The 19,498-nt window shown below is 34.8% G+C and overlaps 4 protein-coding genes across 5 annotated transcripts; 2 read left to right on the forward strand and 2 right to left on the reverse strand.

Annotated features, from left to right (window-relative positions):
• Positions 1-400: 400 nt before the first annotated feature.
• On the forward strand, positions 401-1,518 carry LOC115624138. Its single transcript, XM_030518733.1, has 2 exons — positions 401-904; positions 964-1,518. The coding sequence occupies exons 1-2, from the start codon at positions 502-504 to the stop codon at positions 975-977; spliced, it is 417 nt and encodes a 138-aa protein (XP_030374593.1). The 5' UTR covers positions 401-501; the 3' UTR covers positions 978-1,518.
• Positions 1,519-7,837: 6,319 nt separating this feature from the next.
• LOC115624057 (serine protease inhibitor 42Dd-like) lies at positions 7,838-9,196 on the forward strand. The gene is made up of 2 exons (XM_030518639.1): positions 7,838-8,870; positions 8,926-9,196. The coding sequence occupies exons 1-2, from the start codon at positions 7,925-7,927 to the stop codon at positions 9,042-9,044; spliced, it is 1,065 nt and encodes a 354-aa protein (XP_030374499.1). The 5' UTR covers positions 7,838-7,924; the 3' UTR covers positions 9,045-9,196.
• Positions 9,197-13,363: 4,167 nt separating this feature from the next.
• LOC115624085 lies at positions 13,364-16,274 on the reverse strand. 2 transcript variants are annotated; one of them, XM_030518674.1, is made up of 7 exons: positions 15,797-16,274; positions 15,433-15,740; positions 14,523-15,085; positions 14,325-14,471; positions 14,156-14,266; positions 13,945-14,102; positions 13,364-13,876 (listed from the first exon to the last, which is right to left on the reverse strand). In XM_030518674.1, exons 1-7 carry the CDS (start codon positions 16,011-16,013, stop codon positions 13,590-13,592), a joined length of 1,791 nt encoding a protein of 596 aa, XP_030374534.1. In that variant the 5' UTR covers positions 16,014-16,274; the 3' UTR covers positions 13,364-13,589. The 2 variants fall into 2 exon arrangements, with proteins under 2 accessions (XP_030374534.1, XP_030374535.1); XM_030518675.1 differs by having other exon boundaries at positions 13,713-13,893.
• Positions 16,275-16,371: 97 nt separating this feature from the next.
• Positions 16,372-17,719, reverse strand: LOC115623856 (serine protease inhibitor 42Dd-like). Its single transcript, XM_030518400.1, has 2 exons — positions 16,681-17,719; positions 16,372-16,625 (listed from the first exon to the last, which is right to left on the reverse strand). The coding sequence occupies exons 1-2, from the start codon at positions 17,717-17,719 to the stop codon at positions 16,504-16,506; spliced, it is 1,161 nt and encodes a 386-aa protein (XP_030374260.1). The 3' UTR covers positions 16,372-16,503.
• Positions 17,720-19,498: the final 1,779 nt, after the last annotated feature.

Consider the following 19,498-nt stretch of genomic DNA (forward strand, 5'->3'; position numbering starts at 1 on the left):
TTCCCGATTAGATTTATAGAATAAAGAAAGAGCGCTTTATAATACAAAACACATCGGAACACATTGTCGTTTCATTAATTTTGCAAGCGTTAGCTAACAAAATGGATACCAAATGATTGTACATAAGCATATATTATAAAACATATTATTATTAAATTTATCTTCAAATTGTATTTTAAATGGAGGTATAGTATTTTGTGATTATATAAAAAATAATTAAAGATACTTAAATCTTTATTAAATAAACATAGACAATTGTTTAATTTCTTTAAGTACAGTTCACATCAAATTACTTTTAAAATAAAAAACATAAGCCCCTCGGAGTAGGCATTTCCATTAGCCTCAATGTTGTAAGTCTGAAACCTTTTCTACTTCATTCTATTTGTTCAGCTCATTGAACAAACATCGTTTCGGCAGAAAAAGAAACAAAATTTTATTTTTTGTATAAAAAAGTGTTCCTTTGGCTTAAAGTTTGAATGAAATTTAGTTAGCTAATGATAAATGGAAAATTCAAAATTACAAAATTCTAATGGAGGGGCTGCTCGACGGGACGATTCGAGCAGCTATTGTAGGGCATTGCTACAGGACATGATATGCTTCGTCCTCCTCTTCACAATGGCCATGCTGGTACTGTGGGCGTTCTTCTATGTGATGGATGACATGATGAAGGTTCAAAGTCAGCCGCCAAAGCGACTTGGAATACCTTTGAACGACACCAGTCCTATGGTTGTGGGATCTGAGTCGCCCCGACGCTGCCATTGGCCCAACCAATGGTGTCGGTTACTCTTCAATTGTCCGAAACGTCATGCACATATATCGCCCGATCCCATGCCGAGAGCAGTGCCACTGGCGCCTGATGCTGAGCCCATTGCACCAGCTGTAAAGCCACTGACGGAATATCTGGGTAACAGTTTTCACTGGCTTTAGTTTGGAACAATCTTCTATTGCAGACTACCTCCACAGGCATATCTAGCTGAGCTGCCAGAAAAAACTGTAAATGTAAAATGTGTCCCGTAAAAGTGATTATTGTGGAAATGCTCGTCTTGTTAAGTTTTAATTGTATAGTGAATAATGAATGTTATATGTATGTGAAAACCGCCACTAGTTGCAAACCGCCTTGTTCGTCGTCGAAGTAATGATGATGAAGCTAAGAAGATATGAAGCATAAACAAGAGGCATACACCCACCTTAAAGAAGGGTTATCGAGTATGGGAACTACAAACAACCAGACATGAAAACACGAACGGATTTTAACACACGGATTGACCAATAATCAAAATCAAAATCGGTTAAATCAAAAGTTGGCATTAATGCTAACACCGATGGTATGATTCAGTACTGAGAGAGCAATCATTGTCTCTCAGTGTGTGGATCTATAAAACGAATACATATGTGAGTCCATAGACAAATGTTGGCATAATTGAATCGATGTATTCAGCACCTTTAGAGCGACAAAACGAAAAATATGTTGTTTCACACAACTATAAAATATAAATACAGCTAAATAATAACACCAAACTGCGGCAAATGTTTTTTTTTTAAAGGGGATTAGGAAGAGGTCGTAATTTAAGCAAAACTTTTCAGAAAATATGAAGCTAAATAAAAAACCAACAATTTCATTGAGAAAACAAACAAGCTATAAATAATAATTGATTTTAAAGTCTAGGCAAACTGAAAAAGTGGGCACTCTATCTTTTAAATAATTTGGCTTATCAACATTATGGGAACTCTGCGCTTAAGATTTTTAATTGGAATACATGTCCTAAATAATCTAAAAAATTATTTTCTGCAAAATACCTTATTAAAATTAACTTAGTAGCTAATTAAGATAAATTTCTGCACAAATTGGTTTAAGATAGCTGCATTCATTTATTTGTTCACAATAAATGTAGACATTTCTTGATAATAACTTCACTAAAGCGTGCAAGATTTTAGTAATAAGATTATGTTCTGTCTGCTCTCCTATCGTTCGCCGATCTGTCTGCTTTAGAAACAGAAACAGTTTTTGTATAAAAGAAAATGAATCCAAATATAGATATAACATGGAACTAAATTGTACATTGATAATATGGAGAATGCATTTTTAATTCTTATTTAAATCTAATATTGTTCTTAAAAGCTTAATCCTGTAACAAATTACAATTATACTATACAATATTTAAATTTGTTTCCTTTTTCAAGATTATCCGATTCGCGTTTGAATAATTCACATATAATTGAAATATTTATGTCTGTTTGCAAATGAAAGTATAGCCATAGAAGTAATACCTGAGCTAAGCTTTTTGTATTAAGTAGCTGTAATAGAGAAAAACTAGATCTAAACTAAATGTAAGAGAAAAAGAGAGTACGTCTATCTTCAACCAGTGTAGTTATAAATTGTATTTAAAGGCAAATCATGATAAGTTCGCACACTTCTGCCAGATTTCATTTTGATAGTCACCCAAAAAAAAAAAGCAAAAAAAATGTTACATTTTGCAATAAAATTCCACAATCTTTGTCATCTGTGAAACCTTTTAATTATATGTTCCCCTTTAGTTAGAAAACTGTCTTAACTGATTCACGACTTTTCAATGTTGAATTGCACAATCCCTACAACAACTGATGGGCCCAAAACTAAATTCTAACAACGACTGCAACGGCAATTTAAATCACACGTTATAAATTGCCATTCAAGTGTTGGAATGATAAGTATCTCAGAGATGCCACGACAACAACAGTAGCTGCGCATGCGCATAATGGCTAAATTGAGGTATTGAAAACATGGCAACTACCGCGTGTACTGTTTGCGAATATGTTACTGCCGCTTCAATCCAAATGAAATGAAGTGCATACTATAGTATAATGCTGACTGGCATTATCACGGCTTACAGTTATGTAGCTACAACAGCAATTACGTCGAAGTTGCAGTTGAAGGGTAACTTTTGGTTGCCACACGAAATAGTCGCCTGGGCAAAATCGTGGGCGTTGCAACAATCGACAACAACCGCAGCAGCAACATGGAGGTCTAAGGTCTTGTCGTTGTGGCGGCTGTTGTTTCAATTTGATGATAACTGCTGCTGTATAATTATTTTATTTAAGTAAACATGCAGCAGAGATAAAAAGCCCAGCCAGCCACGAACAGATTTGCATAGAGTAGTAGAATTCACAATGAGTGCCAACACACACACAAACACACACACACACACACAATTGCATAATTAGCCGAAACAACAACAGCAGCAATAGTTTTCTTGGCATTTGCTTAGCCATTGGCATGTGGGCGTTGCTTTTTTTAAAATTTTTTTTTTTTTTTGTGTTTTGTTTTGTTTTGCTTATTCTTATTGAAATTAATGAAAATAATTAGTTGCGCTTAAATTTATGTAAAGCCAACATCGCTCTCACAGCTCTTATGAAATCTATATTTATGGCCAGATACGAGTATTTCCCAAAAACAAAAAAACACAACAACATTTTCGACAACTTAGAACAAAAGCCGCAAGGCAGACAGTCAGTCAGTCGTCCAGCTGCTTTTTCTTATTACTATTTTTATTTTAATTTGCGCCTTAATGGCGACGCAACACGCGGAACGTGCAACAACAACGACAGCGACAGTGAAGCAGCCGCATTGGCAAATAGTTCTTATCTTTGATTTCTGAATATTTATGAGCCTCACTTAATTAGGCAGATGCAGCAACAAAATGAAATTATTACTTTATGCATGGCAAAAAGACAACAACAACAAAATGTGGCTCAGATGCTGTTTTTTGTTGCAAGTTCGTTGCCTAAGTCTTTCGTTTTGTTCAGTCTTAGCTCTTAACTTGCTGGGAAAGTTTTTTTTGCCAAAATTGCTAAAAACTTGTTCTACAGTTAGAACAACACGCAACAAAAGCAAGTTTTTTTTTTGTGTAGCTTGCGTGCGTTTATTTGTTTGATATTTTCATTTACGTCCATAAATTGCATAATCTTGAATGGCTCGCTTGTTTTAATTTGCTTTTTCAGTCGGCTGCTAGACTGCCCGCTCTGGCCAGTGACACAGATTTATTTATAGCGATTATATTTCACAAGTCAGTAAGGAAAGAAGGTGTGGCTTTAAGATGGGCCATGGGTGATGGGTTACCCAACTTATCTCTCAATGAGTTATAATTAATTAGAAATACAATAGAGAACCGTTCTTAACTTACTTCAAAATGAACCAATCTGGTCTTTCAATGAGTTATAATCAATAATAAAGAGAGAGAGAGAGAGAGAGAGAGAGAGAGAGAGTCGTTGAAAGCTTATTTCAAAATACATACAAATAAATGGAAAAAAAATTAGTTGAGCTAAAAATGTATAATGATTCGATCAAAAATTATGTGTTATTTAGTAAATACATGACAACTACTTAGCATGACAATTAAAGAGGACAAAAAAAATTAATAAATTAAAGCTTTGTTTAATTAATTACGAATATGTACAGGCGATATTATAAATCAACTATCAGCAATTTTAAATCGCATTACTCTAAATCATTCATTTACTTATTGCAGAGAAAAGTGTTACAAACAATGAAAAAATGCATTATATTTTTGCAGAATATTTTTGCCGAGATATTTAATTTATTATACGAGTATTCCATATACGATGTTATATTTAGGTATTTAATTATACATATAACAATTAAAATATTTATAATAATAAATATAATATTGATAAAACTTAATATCGCAAAAAATTTTTTTAAAATATAAATCCTGCGAAAATAAAAAAAAATTTCACCTAAGTGCAGAAGAAAAATGGCATGGATTTCTTCTGTCAAGCTTGTCTCACTCTTTTTTTAAAGCCACAACTCTTTCAAATGTTTCATACCAAATTGTGTGACCATGAATTTACAAATTTGTTTACCGACTGCTATTAAATAAATTCATAAATGCTCGAATATTACAAGCAACGAATAAATAGCTCATCGAAATATTACTTTTTAGAATAATTATACAATTTATAAGGAAAAAACTATTTGCATAAAAATGGCTTCCGAATAGCATTTACATGCACTACTTGTCCAAGTTCGATCCAAAGTTTTGTTCCAACTGTATGCCAAGTGAATTACACTGTTTAAATACTTTCTACGTTTTGCTTAATTGTCACAAGTAACTTGTTGTGTTTCAGTTTGCTTTTACAGTCGCAAATATAATACCTTTTTTTAAGTATGGAACTGTCCTGCGGCGACTATAATCATTTATTCAAGTCAGCAGCGTTATAAGACCTAACAGATGTAAATTTAAATAACTGAAGTAATATAAATTAAAATGTACTTGTAAATAAAAAATAAAAAAAGTTAAAATTGGTAAATTATTGGTCAATTTGGGATATTTATATCTTAACATTTTCGACATCAGTAAATACTCATATAACAATTTATTGCTGTCCACTTAAATGAGTGGCTATTTAACAATTTATCTCCCTAACACAGCTCACAAAATACTTAATTATCATACAATAGCCACATCTACTATATATGTACGTAATTGGATAACAAAACTGGGAATTGGAAAGTGTTGCGCCATAATTAGAAACATGTAAGCTCAAATTGAGAACTGAACACATACACGTACTCGTATGTAAATTGGGGAGCGTGTGTCGTCGGGACGTCTGGACCTCCGGACAGTGGAAACGTGCAGCACATGCTGTGCACGAGAAACTGAAACAAATTAGAAAATTGCGCACTGCCGCTGAGGCTGAGACTAAGGCTGAGTCTGGCCGGCTAGCCATTCACGCATCAATGACGAATTGATGGAGATGAGAGGAATGGCACTGCAGATCTCAATTTGATGTCTTGTCTGTTTTTGTCTTTCTCTTTTATTTGGCAATTAAATAAAACATGCCGCATTTACCTTTGCAATACTCGTACTTCTGTGTACCTCCGGGATTATATAAGCAAAATCATACTCGTATGTAAATTATGCCAACGAATGAAGACGAAATATTGCATAGCATATGGACAAGGAACACACCTTAGGAAACGACATGCGAAAGGGAGCCTCACTGTGGCTAGCTACTGTGCAGCGATCATGTAAATGTGCGGCCCACAAATCAACAACAGCAACAACGACAACAGTGGGGACCAAGGCCCAAACAAATGCAACAACGCTGGGCTGCACAATTGAAGCGCAGAGCCATTGACAAGATAATTTCCTAGGTGCCGCATGCGGGCAGCAAATCCATTTTTTTCTCGTTTTACTTTTGCTTTTACAAATTGTACGGGCAGGAAAAATGCTGGCCACGACTGTTGCCAAAAACAAAAATCAACTCCAAGAAGTTGAAGAAAAAATTGGCTAGTTTCGCAGCGCGCGTTAAGTTGACTGACTACCAATTGTTGGCACGAAGCTTCACGAAACGCTCCACGAATAATTTCAAACACAAAATGCCGCCAACGCTCAAGAAGCTTCATAATTATTAAGCCACAATCCGTTTGCCTACTACTGTCGCTGTCGCTGTTGCTACAGCTTCTGATAATGTTGCAACCGTTTGCAGTAGGAAATGCTTCAAAAAAAAAATATGGCTATCCCATAAAAACCAAACTACAGGAACTGCCACAAAAACTACCGTCTGGGCTAAGAGTGCAAGCTAATGGGTTAAATAGGTCTTTACTGATCCACTGCCTCTTTTTCCATCGTGAAGTTGTACGGGCTATAAATTAAGCAGTTTCAAAACCAATTCAACAGGAACCTGTGGGTCAGTTATTGCATTAAAATGCATGTAAATTGTTTGCCGTCTGACTACACTTTCTAATTGTTAAAGTTTAAGTGGGTCGCTGTGTCTCGCTCGCATGGGCAGACCTGTAAAAATTAAGTGTAATTTTAATGTCGAAAGGTGTTAACAATATATTCACACAATTCAAAATATGAACGCTCATCTCCATACAGTGAACACTCCATTGCACATTCCAAACAAATAAATAATAGTTCATATTTAAGACCAATTGTATTTTGCGAGAGTCTCACCTTTTATGCCTTGCATCTTGTAAGAGGTACATATACTTGTATGAGTTTACTGTGAATGTATAAAGCATATAACGCCCACCCACTATATATAATTCAGATCAGTAAGAAAAAATGTAGATTAGTATTTTTTTATGAAAATAGGTACAGGCTCTTCAGCATTCCGCTCTTGTTTTATATAGCTGCGATAGGAACAATACAATACTATAATATCTTTTTGTTTATAAAGCCATCGTATGAAAAATTTGTTATATAACACGGCATTGTAATCTAAAGTATCATTGAAATCAGAACAATAGCCAGAATTGGTGCAACAAATTTAATTATAGATGAATGTGAGAAGAGCGGCGGGTGCAGAGTACACAGAAGTTCGAATGGCGTGATATATTATTAAAATCACAGTATTTTGACCCTTGAAGTAGGCGGTTTAATAAAGTGGCACCAATTTCGTATTTAGTCGTCAATGATGATGCAATATCGTCAGGAATTGCAACAACCTTCTTAATGGGTCTTTAATATTGTGTAAACAAAACAGTTTTACTCGTAAATACTCTTTTTAAAGTAAACTGGAAGCAAAAATTCATTTCAGCTGGAAAATATCTTTTTGACTATTCCGATACATTAAAAAAACATATTAATGAAATTACATTAACCATTGTTTATGAAGTTGCAAGATTCTACACCAAAATCTTTTTAGCAAAACACCAAACTAAGCATGTTTACAAATACATGCTGCGAGTCGTTTAATGTAGTTAAGCGCCTTTATATAAACATATTTTTCCAAGGCAAAGCTAACTGCATTTGTTATACAATTTTGTATGCCTTCGTTGCTTATAAAAGACGGTGTACGTTGTAGGTTCTTCAGTTGCTCTAAAATGGCGAACCACCGTACTTTTCTTCACGTTCGGTTAATAATTCTATTGAGTTTCTTAGCAGGATTTCACGCCGACCAGTTCGCCAGTAGATTTATGCAGAAAGCTGTGCAGTTCTCTAAGAATGATAACGTGATTGTATCTCCATTTTCTGCTCGAGAAGCCTTGGCTCAGGTCTATGTCGGAGTGAGAGACCACGCCGCTGATGAACTACATCGTGTGCTACAATTGACTGGATATTCAAAGGGTGAGGCAGTCGAAGAATTTCGCAAATTTCACGAAATATCGTCACCCGGCGGTGGAGCCACTTTAAAAATAGCGAATCGTATATTTGTGGCAAAGAGGTTTCCCTTGTTGGTAAACTATAAAGATCTTGTGAGGTTATCATTTCGAACAAGAATCGAAAATATTAATTTTGAGGACAAGGAGCTGGCCGCATCACGAATCAATAAATGGGTATCAAAACGAACCGAAAAGCTTATCGAGAATATCGTTAGCCCTGACAATTTGCACAATGACTTAAAAATATTGGTAATTAATGCCATTTATTTTCATGGGAAATGGAAAACACCGTTTAATCCTAAGCTCACAGATAAAAGACAATTCTTCATACCGGGAGAAGGTCTTGTTAAAGTGGATATGATGCATAGCTTTATAAATGCGCTCCATGGACGAATAAATGTTTTGGATGCTCATGCTGTAGAGCTTCCCTATATAAACTCTAATATTTCCATGCTGGTAATACTACCCAATAAACTCAATGGCCTACCGAAAGTGGAGAAGCTTCTGGATGAAGTTAACTTATTAACGGTTACATCTGGTTTTCTGAAAGAGAAAGTAGAGCTAGCTTTGCCAAAATTCAAATTTGAATTTACACTAAATTTAAATAATCCGTTGAAAGAGATGGGAATCCAAACAATATTCTATAATCCTGATTTTAGTGATTTGACAAGTTCTCCGCAAAATTTATTTGTTTCTGAAGTGATTCAAAAAGCGGTAATTGAAGTGGATGAAGAGGGATCTAAAGCAGCGGCAGTGACTGGTAAAAGTTATATTTATATGTCATCGAAAAATATATAAATTTGATTCTATTTTAGAAATTGGAGCTGGGACGCTGTCGATGCCGTCGTTTTTTATTGTTGATCATCCATTCCTTTTCGCAATAAAAGATCAACAAAGAATTTACTTTGTGGGTCGTGTCGGAAGATTGAGTTAATATAAAATGTTTCGCTCTATGACCCATCTAGAAGCGATTACTATTCGCTAGTAGATATACGCACTTTATACTTAACAAAAAAAAGTTTATGGTGTTATCTATGGAAGCAAAATTAATTAAAAAGGTCTACAATTTATTTTGTCAAAATGAAATAATTGGTGGAACAACTTTTGATAAACCTTAAAATGTTGCTTAAAGGAGACAAGCTTCTACAAGTATGTTAATTAAGATGGGCACAATCTAATGATGTAAGGAAAAATTAGTTTGTCCAAAGGGTGAAATAGTATACAAGAAAGTCAAATCTCCAAATGCACGTGACAGACGAAAGAGATGAAGGTAACTAGTATATATGTATGATTGCATGACGAGACGAATCGATATATTTAGACACGCTCTGTTCGTCAAACGAGAACTTTTAAACCCCAACAGCTAGGTAAGTATAACAGGATAAAAAGTATATTAGTGTTGTGTGAATGTATGTAACGCAGAGAAGGAGGTATGGCAAGCCCACAAAGCTTATATATATGTTGATTTATATACCAAAAAACCTCAAGAATCTAAGTCCGAGAATGAACGTTTTAAATGGAATTCGTTTATAAATATTCAAATTCGGCTAGTTCTTATGTGTCCTCATGTTAAGTTTCATTGTGTTAGATCAAAAGCTATAGCCATAAATGCTCTGCAAGCAGCTATTGTTGTTTTTACTGCCAAAAAAATTAATTTACAAGTATATCCAAGTTTTAAAATACTTGTAGTTTTGATACCTTTTGTGAAGGAAGAAGCTGACACTTTTGTTATTTACTTACAGAAATACATAAGTTGTTCTTAAAATCATTCTTATAACTTAGTTTTAAATTTTACCTAGAATTGAACACAGATTATTAAATCCATTCAGTTCCTGCAAGTCTTCATTTTTTTTCAATTTAACTTAAGCAGTATCTACTGTACATTTAATTAATTTCATTTTGAATGTTTGCTGGCAGCACTTCATTAGCTTGCTGTTTAATTGGACCTATAACACACCCCACCCGAACGAAAGTTAAAAAAAAAAGATTGTATGGCACGCCCAACACTCAATTGCATTTTTAAGCTCGAACATGAAATTTGTGTCTCCACAGTACTTCTGCTTTTGTAGGAAGAGATAATTTGGCATCTTGTTTATGCTACAACTATCAATGAACTTATTAACCATTTCCGGGCCACTTCAATGCTGATTTTAAGTTCCACTCACAACCTGTCCACCAAAAAGGTCGCTCGTGGGTTGGCATTGTTGTCATTAAAATGTAACAGCTTTATTTGCCTAAATAAACACACAAAAGTGTTGTGTGAAAGAAAGCCCAACTAGCACTTTACGTGGCATATGTGGTGTTGTAATATAAAAGAGCCGCGGTGGCAGGAGGCAGAGCAGGGGGCGAGCTCATCAGCACATCTGCGCACGCTTCAACTTCAATCCCATCCACATGAGTGCACTTGCCTGCCTACGGCTTGACGGCATCCCATTCATTCGTGTATCTATAGCCTTATATCTGCGTACACGATATCATGCCGCCCGCCACTTGCCAGGGAACACGCCAAGCTAATAGCACGGCACACAACACAGATACAACCCACCAGAGACAGCAGAAACCAGACACCAGACAGAGCCCGAATCCGAGCCCAAATGAGCTTATGTAACGACTCTGGAGGTAACGTGTAACTCTCCACACAGCCAGAGTTAGAGCCAGTCTATGTTTATTCATCGTCATCATCATTGCACGCCCTTTACCGATATCGTGGTTATTGTTTGCGATTTTTTCCTCATTTGGGCGTCGAAGATTAGTCACAGAAAGTGTTAGGAATTAGCAGTTGATATTTGCGGTCGCAACAAATGGGTTGCCCTTAAAATTTAATAGTGTGGTCGGCCAACGAAAGTCCAAATGCTCGAAATATTTTGTAGCAACAACTATTTCCGAGTATCAAATATTAAAGACTTTGATTTGATTTGTTGTGTAAGCAACCAAAACCAAATCCATGGTGCAATTATAGATTTGGGTTATAGCGATTCAGTCGGCGAACGACTTGAACTTTTTTGCCAGAGTATTAAGTCATTTTTCCAATGATAGCTTCTAACAAACGAATTACAATGACAAGTTAGTCAGTTGGTAAACAATTATCGAAACTCCACAAAAGCATTGATTAACGTATTAAAATTAAATAAAAGCATTAATGTTGCGATGCATTGCGGCAAAGAAATAATGAAATGTATTTTCTGACTGCAGACTTCCTTAACGAAAATGAAAACCAATTATAGTATTGCAACAACTTTCTGTGCACATTTTGAGAAGATTACTTCGAATTGGAAATTAAAGCTTCACTATTTTCTATAGAAGATGGTAGTTTTATTCATTTTATTTCCTTGGTATTCATGTTCTTTTCTTTACTTCCTCTATCTGCTAATCCGAAATCCCTATTTTAGATATGTCCACTGCAGCTATTGCTTGGGAATACACACAATTCTGTTTTTACTCGGTCTTTTTTTACACGGTTTTTATTTAACACGGTTTGAAAATTAAAAATTTTATATGATATTTAGTCGTGTAACCGAGTTTAGTCCATTTAGCACGATTTAAATTAACAAAAAATAAATAAATAAAGTCACACATAGCTGACAAACAGCAAGAAACCATTCTTATGTGGGTGATTTAATAAAATAATCATAAATCCTTGTTTTTTCACTGATTTTAATAGGTTTTTAAGATATGATGCATATGATCAATGTCTTTTTTACACGGTTTTTTTCATGGTTCTGTCTGAAACCAATCTACTGTGTAAAAACAGATTTAGGGTATATATAGGGTATCTTTACATATATTCAAAGACAAATTTAAACATATATTTTTCATTTCAATAAAGTTTTTTTTGGTTTTGTCTGAAACCAATCTACCGTGTGAAAACAGAATTAGGGTATATATAGGGTATCTTCACATATATTCAAAGACAAATAAACATATATTTTTCATTTCAATAAAGTTTTTTTTGGTTTTGTCTGAAACCAATCTACCGTGTAAAAACAGAGTTACGGTATATATAAGGTATCTTCACATATATTCAAAGACAAATTTAAACATATATTTTTCATTTCAATAAAGTGCCTGCACTTTCACAAAAAAAAAAGAAACAAGCAAATAAATGAGACCCCAAAAAACAAAGCTTCTGCCCAATTATGTGATGTAGCAACAGAATCATAAAACCAACTGCAGGGCGTCAGCCGAGAGAAGCTGCCAACGAAAAGCCAAAGTTGAAAATGAAATCTACAGCAATGTTTGCCGCATTTGGATCAATTAGGTGCAGCCAGCCAACTGCTGACTACGAGGTTCGTCGTCCGTGGGCCTGCAGACTGGAGTCGGTAGCCAGTATAGCTTCAACGCTTCCATTGTTTGGCTGGCAATTGTCCAATGCACAGCGCACGATTTATTAATTTTAGTTTGCTATTTATTATGGTTGTAGCATTGCATTTCTCTAAACTATGACAGGCAGCTGCAATTGGTCCATGAAAGAACTCAACTAGCTGGCAATCAAATGCAATTACCAACAAAACAGTTGCATTCATTTGGCAGTGCCTCATTTTTCATTTTTATATTTATTTTTTTGTAATTGTTTAAAAAGCTACAAAACGAGGACTAACAAAGGAATATTAAGATGCAGGTCTCAGTCCAAACTCATCTTTATGAAGGGCGTACTATTTTTAAATACACTTACTTTATATTGAGTATAACAATTAGTAGTTTATTTTGTCTTTTCTCAATTCTGTGGCTATTAATATTGCTAAAGTTACCAAATGAATGGTCCTTTCTTCATATACTTGTAGTTATCCAAATATTATTCTATCGACACATTCTCAATTCAAATAAGGGAATTCATTAACCGCTAATTAACATCTAATATTTAAATTTAACCACAAAAAACAATGATTAATAGGCCCTAAACAAATTAAAGAACATTTTTTTAATTTGAATTGAACTCAGCATTGCAGACTATATTTACTGATCATTAATATTGAAATTATTATATTCAAATTATTTAATCTTCATATGCTAATTAAGACGTTTTATATATTTTTTTTCGCAGTACAATAATCAGTGGCACCCATTTAAAATGTTTTCAATTATTTTAGATGGCAAATTGAAATTAAATATTCAACCATGATGATTTGAAAATTTAAGTAAAATAATACTAAACCCAACTAAAAGCGGTGTTAATATTTATTGTTGGCGTGTGTAGAAGCTGCTATTATTATAGAGTTTTTGAATAATTGGCATTTAATTGTTATTTTTTTGGAATTACATTTTTAAAAGTTCTTCATATATTTTGATATATTTTTCTATAATTTTAAACACACAATTTTGACTATGTTTTATGCAATAGTAAGAGTAACCAAAAGCTGAAAATTCCTCAACAGCCAGCGTTTGTTTACTCTTACTGCTGGCACACTGGCGCACTCAGAATTTAGTCAATGGAACCACAACATTAAAAATATAAATAATAATAATAAACCATATAATTAAATTATTCCTCCTTTTTGGAAAGCTCCTCGACAAGCTTGGCGCTCTGCGCCTTAATTTGCTTGCGATTTGGCACATTGGCCATTGTCTTATTCTCCTGCAGGAGGTCCTCTTCGGGCACTGCCTGTTGCTGCTCCTCAGTGTCCATGGGCTCTCCCATTTCCAAACTGGCAAGAAAATCGGCATGATATTCCTCCACATTTCGCAAAATGGTGGCCTTCTTCAACTCCACCTTATAGCCCTTCATCAGCTTATAGAGCTTGCGCTTCACCATATGCATAATGTTGTCAACTGATTAGTAGAGTTATCTTTATGAGGTCTTAAGAATATAATAGGTAATATGCCCTGAAATACTCAACTATTTTCCTCGAATATTTCGGGCGCAACGGCACGCATATTCAGCATTTCAAACTTAAGCAGAGGGAGTTTTAGGTACGAATTGGGATATTGTGAGCGAATCATTTTTGGTTGACGATCTACATGTCGCAGAATTTCCACCAGATTCCAAATGCTCACGCTGTGGAGGATGGATTAGCAATAACCCGAAAGTAAGTTTATGGTTTTTTTTACCGAAGCAGCACATAGGCATCGGCACGATTCTTCAGATGCTTCAATGTCTCAGCCTCAAACTCTTCGTCCTTTTTCAGCATTTTTCTCAAATCTTTGATGCGTTCCAGTCGACTGTTTATGTAGACATGTGTAAGTTCCCCGTTCTCTAATATTATATTTTGCTACCTACTTGATTTCCTCCTCGGATAAATTATTTACCAGCACCCCCTTTAGCACACTGGCGCATTTCATCTTAGTCTCGAGCATTTCATGGGCCAGCATATCGTTCTCAATCATACGATGCAGTTTCTCATTGTTATCCACCTGCGATTTCATGCTATAGAGGCAAAGGATTGAGATTTATGCAGTTTTATAGAAATATGCTCACCGTGGATATATCTCCTTGGCCTGTGAGCACAAAGTCACAAATTTCACCTCCTTTATTATCTTCTCGATGGACTTCAGTTCCGTCTTGAGCACCAACATACTTTGTGTTTCCCGCACATACCGCTTCAAATTAGTGGTTGGCAACATTTCCTCTTTGGTCTTGGCCTGCACGGGAACAATCGAACCCGCTGGTTTCTTCAGCGTCGACAACATTTGCAGTTTCATTTGTAAATTCTTGCGTGATTTATCCTCCAGCTGTCTGTACTCATCGTTTAGTTCTTTGAATTTTGCTATCGCTGGCATGCCTAAGAAAAGGATATGTTTTATAAAGTTGGCCTGATCCTCCATGTCTGCGCTGAGTGAACGTAAAATGGGCTCATAGAAAATCTCATCGTGGAGCAACACTTGTATCATTTTCTTATACGTATTATTAATCGTTTTGATTGCCTTCAGACGCACATTGGAGTTCTCGATCTTCTTAAGAAAGACCCGCGATTTCAGTTCTTCCTCAAGCACGAACTCATTTTGGTATTTAATGCGATTCTGCAGAACTGCACGTTGAAGCTGTAGATTATTTAGCAGAAATTAATTTAATTTAATTTAACTGTATATTATAAGCTACAAAGATGAAAAACATATCGTGAAAGGAAAAGAAAGCATTTTCTAGTGTACTGATGATCCATAAATCTTAAATAATTGTCAAAGTAGGTAAAAATATTGCTTCCAAAACAGTTTGAGTCGATTCCTAGTTTGACAATGCAATCCGGGGCTACCCTCACTTATTCCTAAATCCTACAGTTATTAGTAATTTATGCAGTCTTCTTTTCTTCAACTTAATTATAGACACGAAGCTGATGCAGTCCTATATTTATAGTAACTTTGATGGATGGAAACGCCCATAGTAAACTTACAAGCAAATCTTTGTAATGTTTCTTGAGCTGATCCAAACGAAACTCTAGACGATCGCGCTCCTTACGCAAAACAAATGTACGCTGATTGATGTTATCCACCACCATATGTATGGGCATCTTTTGATACAGCCTCTGCATGTCCTTGTGATTGATCAAGAAGTTGCGTATCTTATGCGTATTATCGCCGATAAGTATTTTCTGCAACTTGGCGCGACCATCGCGACACTGTAACTTGAGGCGTTTATTTTCACGGACATAACGCTGCCGATTCGTCTTCAATTCATGCCGCTTAAAGACCACACGTCGCGCTATTATTAAAAGCTACTTTAATAAAGAAACATAAATGTGCTATGTAGATACTTACTCAACAGATCGGTCATGCCCTTAAACTGCTCGGTCAGGGAGTTTGGCGTCCACCGATGATCAACCATCATATGCTGGTGCACAAAGGACATACCGAAGAGCCCGTGAAAGCGCACGGCACGGGGATGCACCGGCTTTGGGGCCATCACATCCTTCTCGCGGTTCTTATCTCGTCGCGGACGAACCGAAACTGCCCTCTCACGTATTGAGCACGGCATCTTGAAACTCACTTGTGTTTTAAACAAACTCTCTTAATATATGTGCTATTTTTATTTATATGTACATATATATTTACTATATATGTATATATGTATATTGTATCTCTTTCAGGAATGTCAATCTGGGGTTGTCATAAATGTAAAACTTGACAAAACAACCGAGACAAAAATATATCTACGCCTACGCCGAAACTATATATCCTTCACTGTATCTTACAACGCACACATACACGCATATGAACACGCATAGACGCGATTCTGATGTAAATGTATGATGTCGAAACTGTAAATAAAAATATGTTTCCACTTATGTATGTATGTATTGTATATTTTTTTATATTTTATTCACGTTGTATTATTTAATATTGAATATTTTTTTATTTTATTCACGTTGTATTATTAAATACTTATAAAGTTCTCATATCAACCTATACAAATACTAAATAATGTGAATTGCCTCTATGTTGAGCCTTCAGCGAAACATTCCCTATTAATTTAATCTTTTGACTCGACCAGCAAAGAAAACTCTTTGCTGGTCTTTTATTGCGAAAAGAAATGGATGATCAACAATAAATGATTGTGGTCGCCTTGATTTTATCACAGTCGAGATCACTGAAATAGAATCAAATTTCCATATTTTTCGAAAATATATAAATATAATTCTTACCAGTCCCTGTCACTGGTCTAGATCCGTCTTCATTTACTTTCATTACCGCTTTTTGAATCACTTCAGAAACATATAATCTTTCCCGAGAACTTGTCATGTCCCTAAAATCAGGATGTTGAAATATTTGTCGGATTCCCATCTCTTTTAAAGGTTGATTCAGAATCATATCAAATTCAAACGAAAATTTTGGCAAAGCTAACTCTATTTGCCTTTTTTTAAAACCTGATGTAACCGTAAATAAGTTAACTGTATGCAGAAGGTTCTCCACTTGCAGTAAGCCATGCTGTTTATTGGGTAATATTACCAGCATGGAAATATTGGAATTCATATAGGGAATCTCCACAGCATGAGCATCCAAATCATTTATCCGTCCATGAAGAATACTTATTAGGCCATGCATCATATCCACTTTAACAGGACCTTCTCCCAGTGCGAAGAATTTTTGTTTAACTGTTTCTTCAGGATCAAATGGTGTTTCCCATTTCCCATGAAAATAAATGGCACTAATTACCATTAATTTAAAGTCTTTGTCCAAATTATCAGCGTTAACAATTTTCTTTATAAGGGTTTTGGTTCGTTTTGATATCCATTGATTGATGATTGATGCAGCCTCCTTGTTCTGTTCAAAATTAATATTTGTGATTCCTGTTCGAAATGATTTCGTTATAAGATCCATGTACTTTGGCAACAACGGAAACTTCTCTGCCACAAATATGCGATTCGCTATTTTCAAAGTGGCGTCACCCCCGGGTGCCCAAATTTCGTGAAATTTGCGAAATTCTTCGACTGCTTCACTCTTTGAATATCCACTTAATTGTAGTACACGATGTAGTTCATCAGCGGCGTGATCTCTTACTCCGACATAGACCTGAGCTAAGGCTTCTCGAGCAGAAAATGGAGATACAATGACGTTATCTTTTCCAGAAAACTCTAGAGCTTTCTGCAGAAATCTACCGGCGAACTTGTCGGCGTGAAACCCTGATAAGAAACTCAGTAGAATTATTAACCGGACGTGAAGAAAAGTACAGTGGTTTGCCATTTCACAGCGACTGAAGGATTTTCTGGGTACACCGCCTTTTATAAGCAAAGAAGGCATACATAATAGTATTACAAGTGGTAATATACGTTCAAATTAAAGCGTTTAACGACATTAATTTAGTAATTTACAGTGCTTGGTATTTTTATTCACTTTCCTGAAAAGTTGTTGGTATACAAGTTGCAACTTTAAAAAGAATATTTAATTTTTAATCACTACTCAAGGTATGCATTTGAATTGTTTAAATAATTCAATCAATATAGTTTTTTAATGTAATCGAAACAATTAAAGAGATATTTCCCAGCTCAAATGGATTTTCTCCTTAAGTTTGGTAGTTAAAAAAAAAATATATTGTGAATACAACCTTAAAATAGTTTAATCCAATCTCGATATCTGTAATTTTGTATGATAAAAAATTTATTCTATTTTAGGATTTTTGCGATTTGATTAATTTGTATGCAATTATAAATAAACAGTTTTGTTAAATTGCATTAAAAACAAAGCCAATAAAGTTATGATTTATACAATTTGTTGCCGCTATAGATATAATTTTTATTAAAAAGAAACTGGCACTTAAGTCGTCGGTGTTTAAGCATCGTCAGCCCGATTTTGCAGTGCGCCTAATAGTAGAGCACCTTTTAATTTCTCAGTGGCTCTGGTTCCTGCTCCGGCAAAAATTTCAGCCAATGTTTGAACGAGGAGAGGTCGCTGCAACTGGGTCAGGAGATCTTTAGACGGAGTATCGGCGCGCAGACCAGACAGAAGACAAAGCACAACAAGCACCACTGTTATTTGACTTGCTTTGGCCATTTTGAAACTATTAATGGGCGATTTTACGTTCGGAAAGTCTTTTTATAAGCCCCAAATGGGAACTCCCAGTGCATAAATAGGTACTTAAATCATATTTAATGCAACTCGTCTTCAATTAGTCATCCTTTCGCATTCAGAATTCTGAAACGATTTTTTTTGTTAATTCCTAATCACGTTCAGTTTGTATAAAAAAAAAAATAAGCTCTGCTTATGCAACATAACGATTAAGAAAAAATAAGCAATTCGCTTAATATTTCATTTTCAGGAATTCCCCAGCAATTTAAATCATGAAATTAGATTTTCTTCTGCTTCAGTCAAATCAGGTTTTTCATCATTTTTTCCAAGCCAAACTTAATCAAATGGTCAGTGAGACAAATATTTTGATACAAATTAATTTTCTTCTGCAAAAAAAAAAAAGCATCTTTTAGAATTAGTTTTCAAAACTGAGTTGTAAAGTTATGAAATTTGTGAGCTAATTATTTGCATGTCTGATTTTTATTATTTATTTATTTATAATTATTTTCTTCATTTTCTTCAGCGTGGCCACTAAATGAACTTTTTGTGAAATTTAAAAAACATTATTTTGCGCTTCAGTGGAATCAGCTGTTCCATACAAATTTCAATTAAAAAATTAAATATAACAAATATAACAAAAAAAAAAAAAAAACAATTGACGGACAATTTGCCTTACTTCTATAATTATAAGAAAAATAAAAGTATTAGGTTTCGTGATTTCCCAAAACAATGCTTTTAAGACTTTGATATTTAAAATATTGAACTTAAAGTGTTGTGCGAGTCAATATTATTCCCAAATGTGTTACAAAGGAAACTTCAATTAGATTTTTTCCCATTTATTTTGCACTAACTTTTCATTGTGGTTTGTTTCGTTAATTGTTTTTCTTCTGTCCAACATAAATACATAAATATACATAAATAGCAATACATATTTATATACTTAATTAAACATGCATG

Source organism: Scaptodrosophila lebanonensis, unplaced genomic scaffold (assembly GCF_003285725.1).
Source record: "Scaptodrosophila lebanonensis strain 11010-0011.00,11010-0021.00 unplaced genomic scaffold, SlebRS2 tig00000053-arrow-pilon, whole genome shotgun sequence".
NCBI classification, from domain to species: Eukaryota; Metazoa; Arthropoda; class Insecta; order Diptera; family Drosophilidae; genus Scaptodrosophila; species Scaptodrosophila lebanonensis.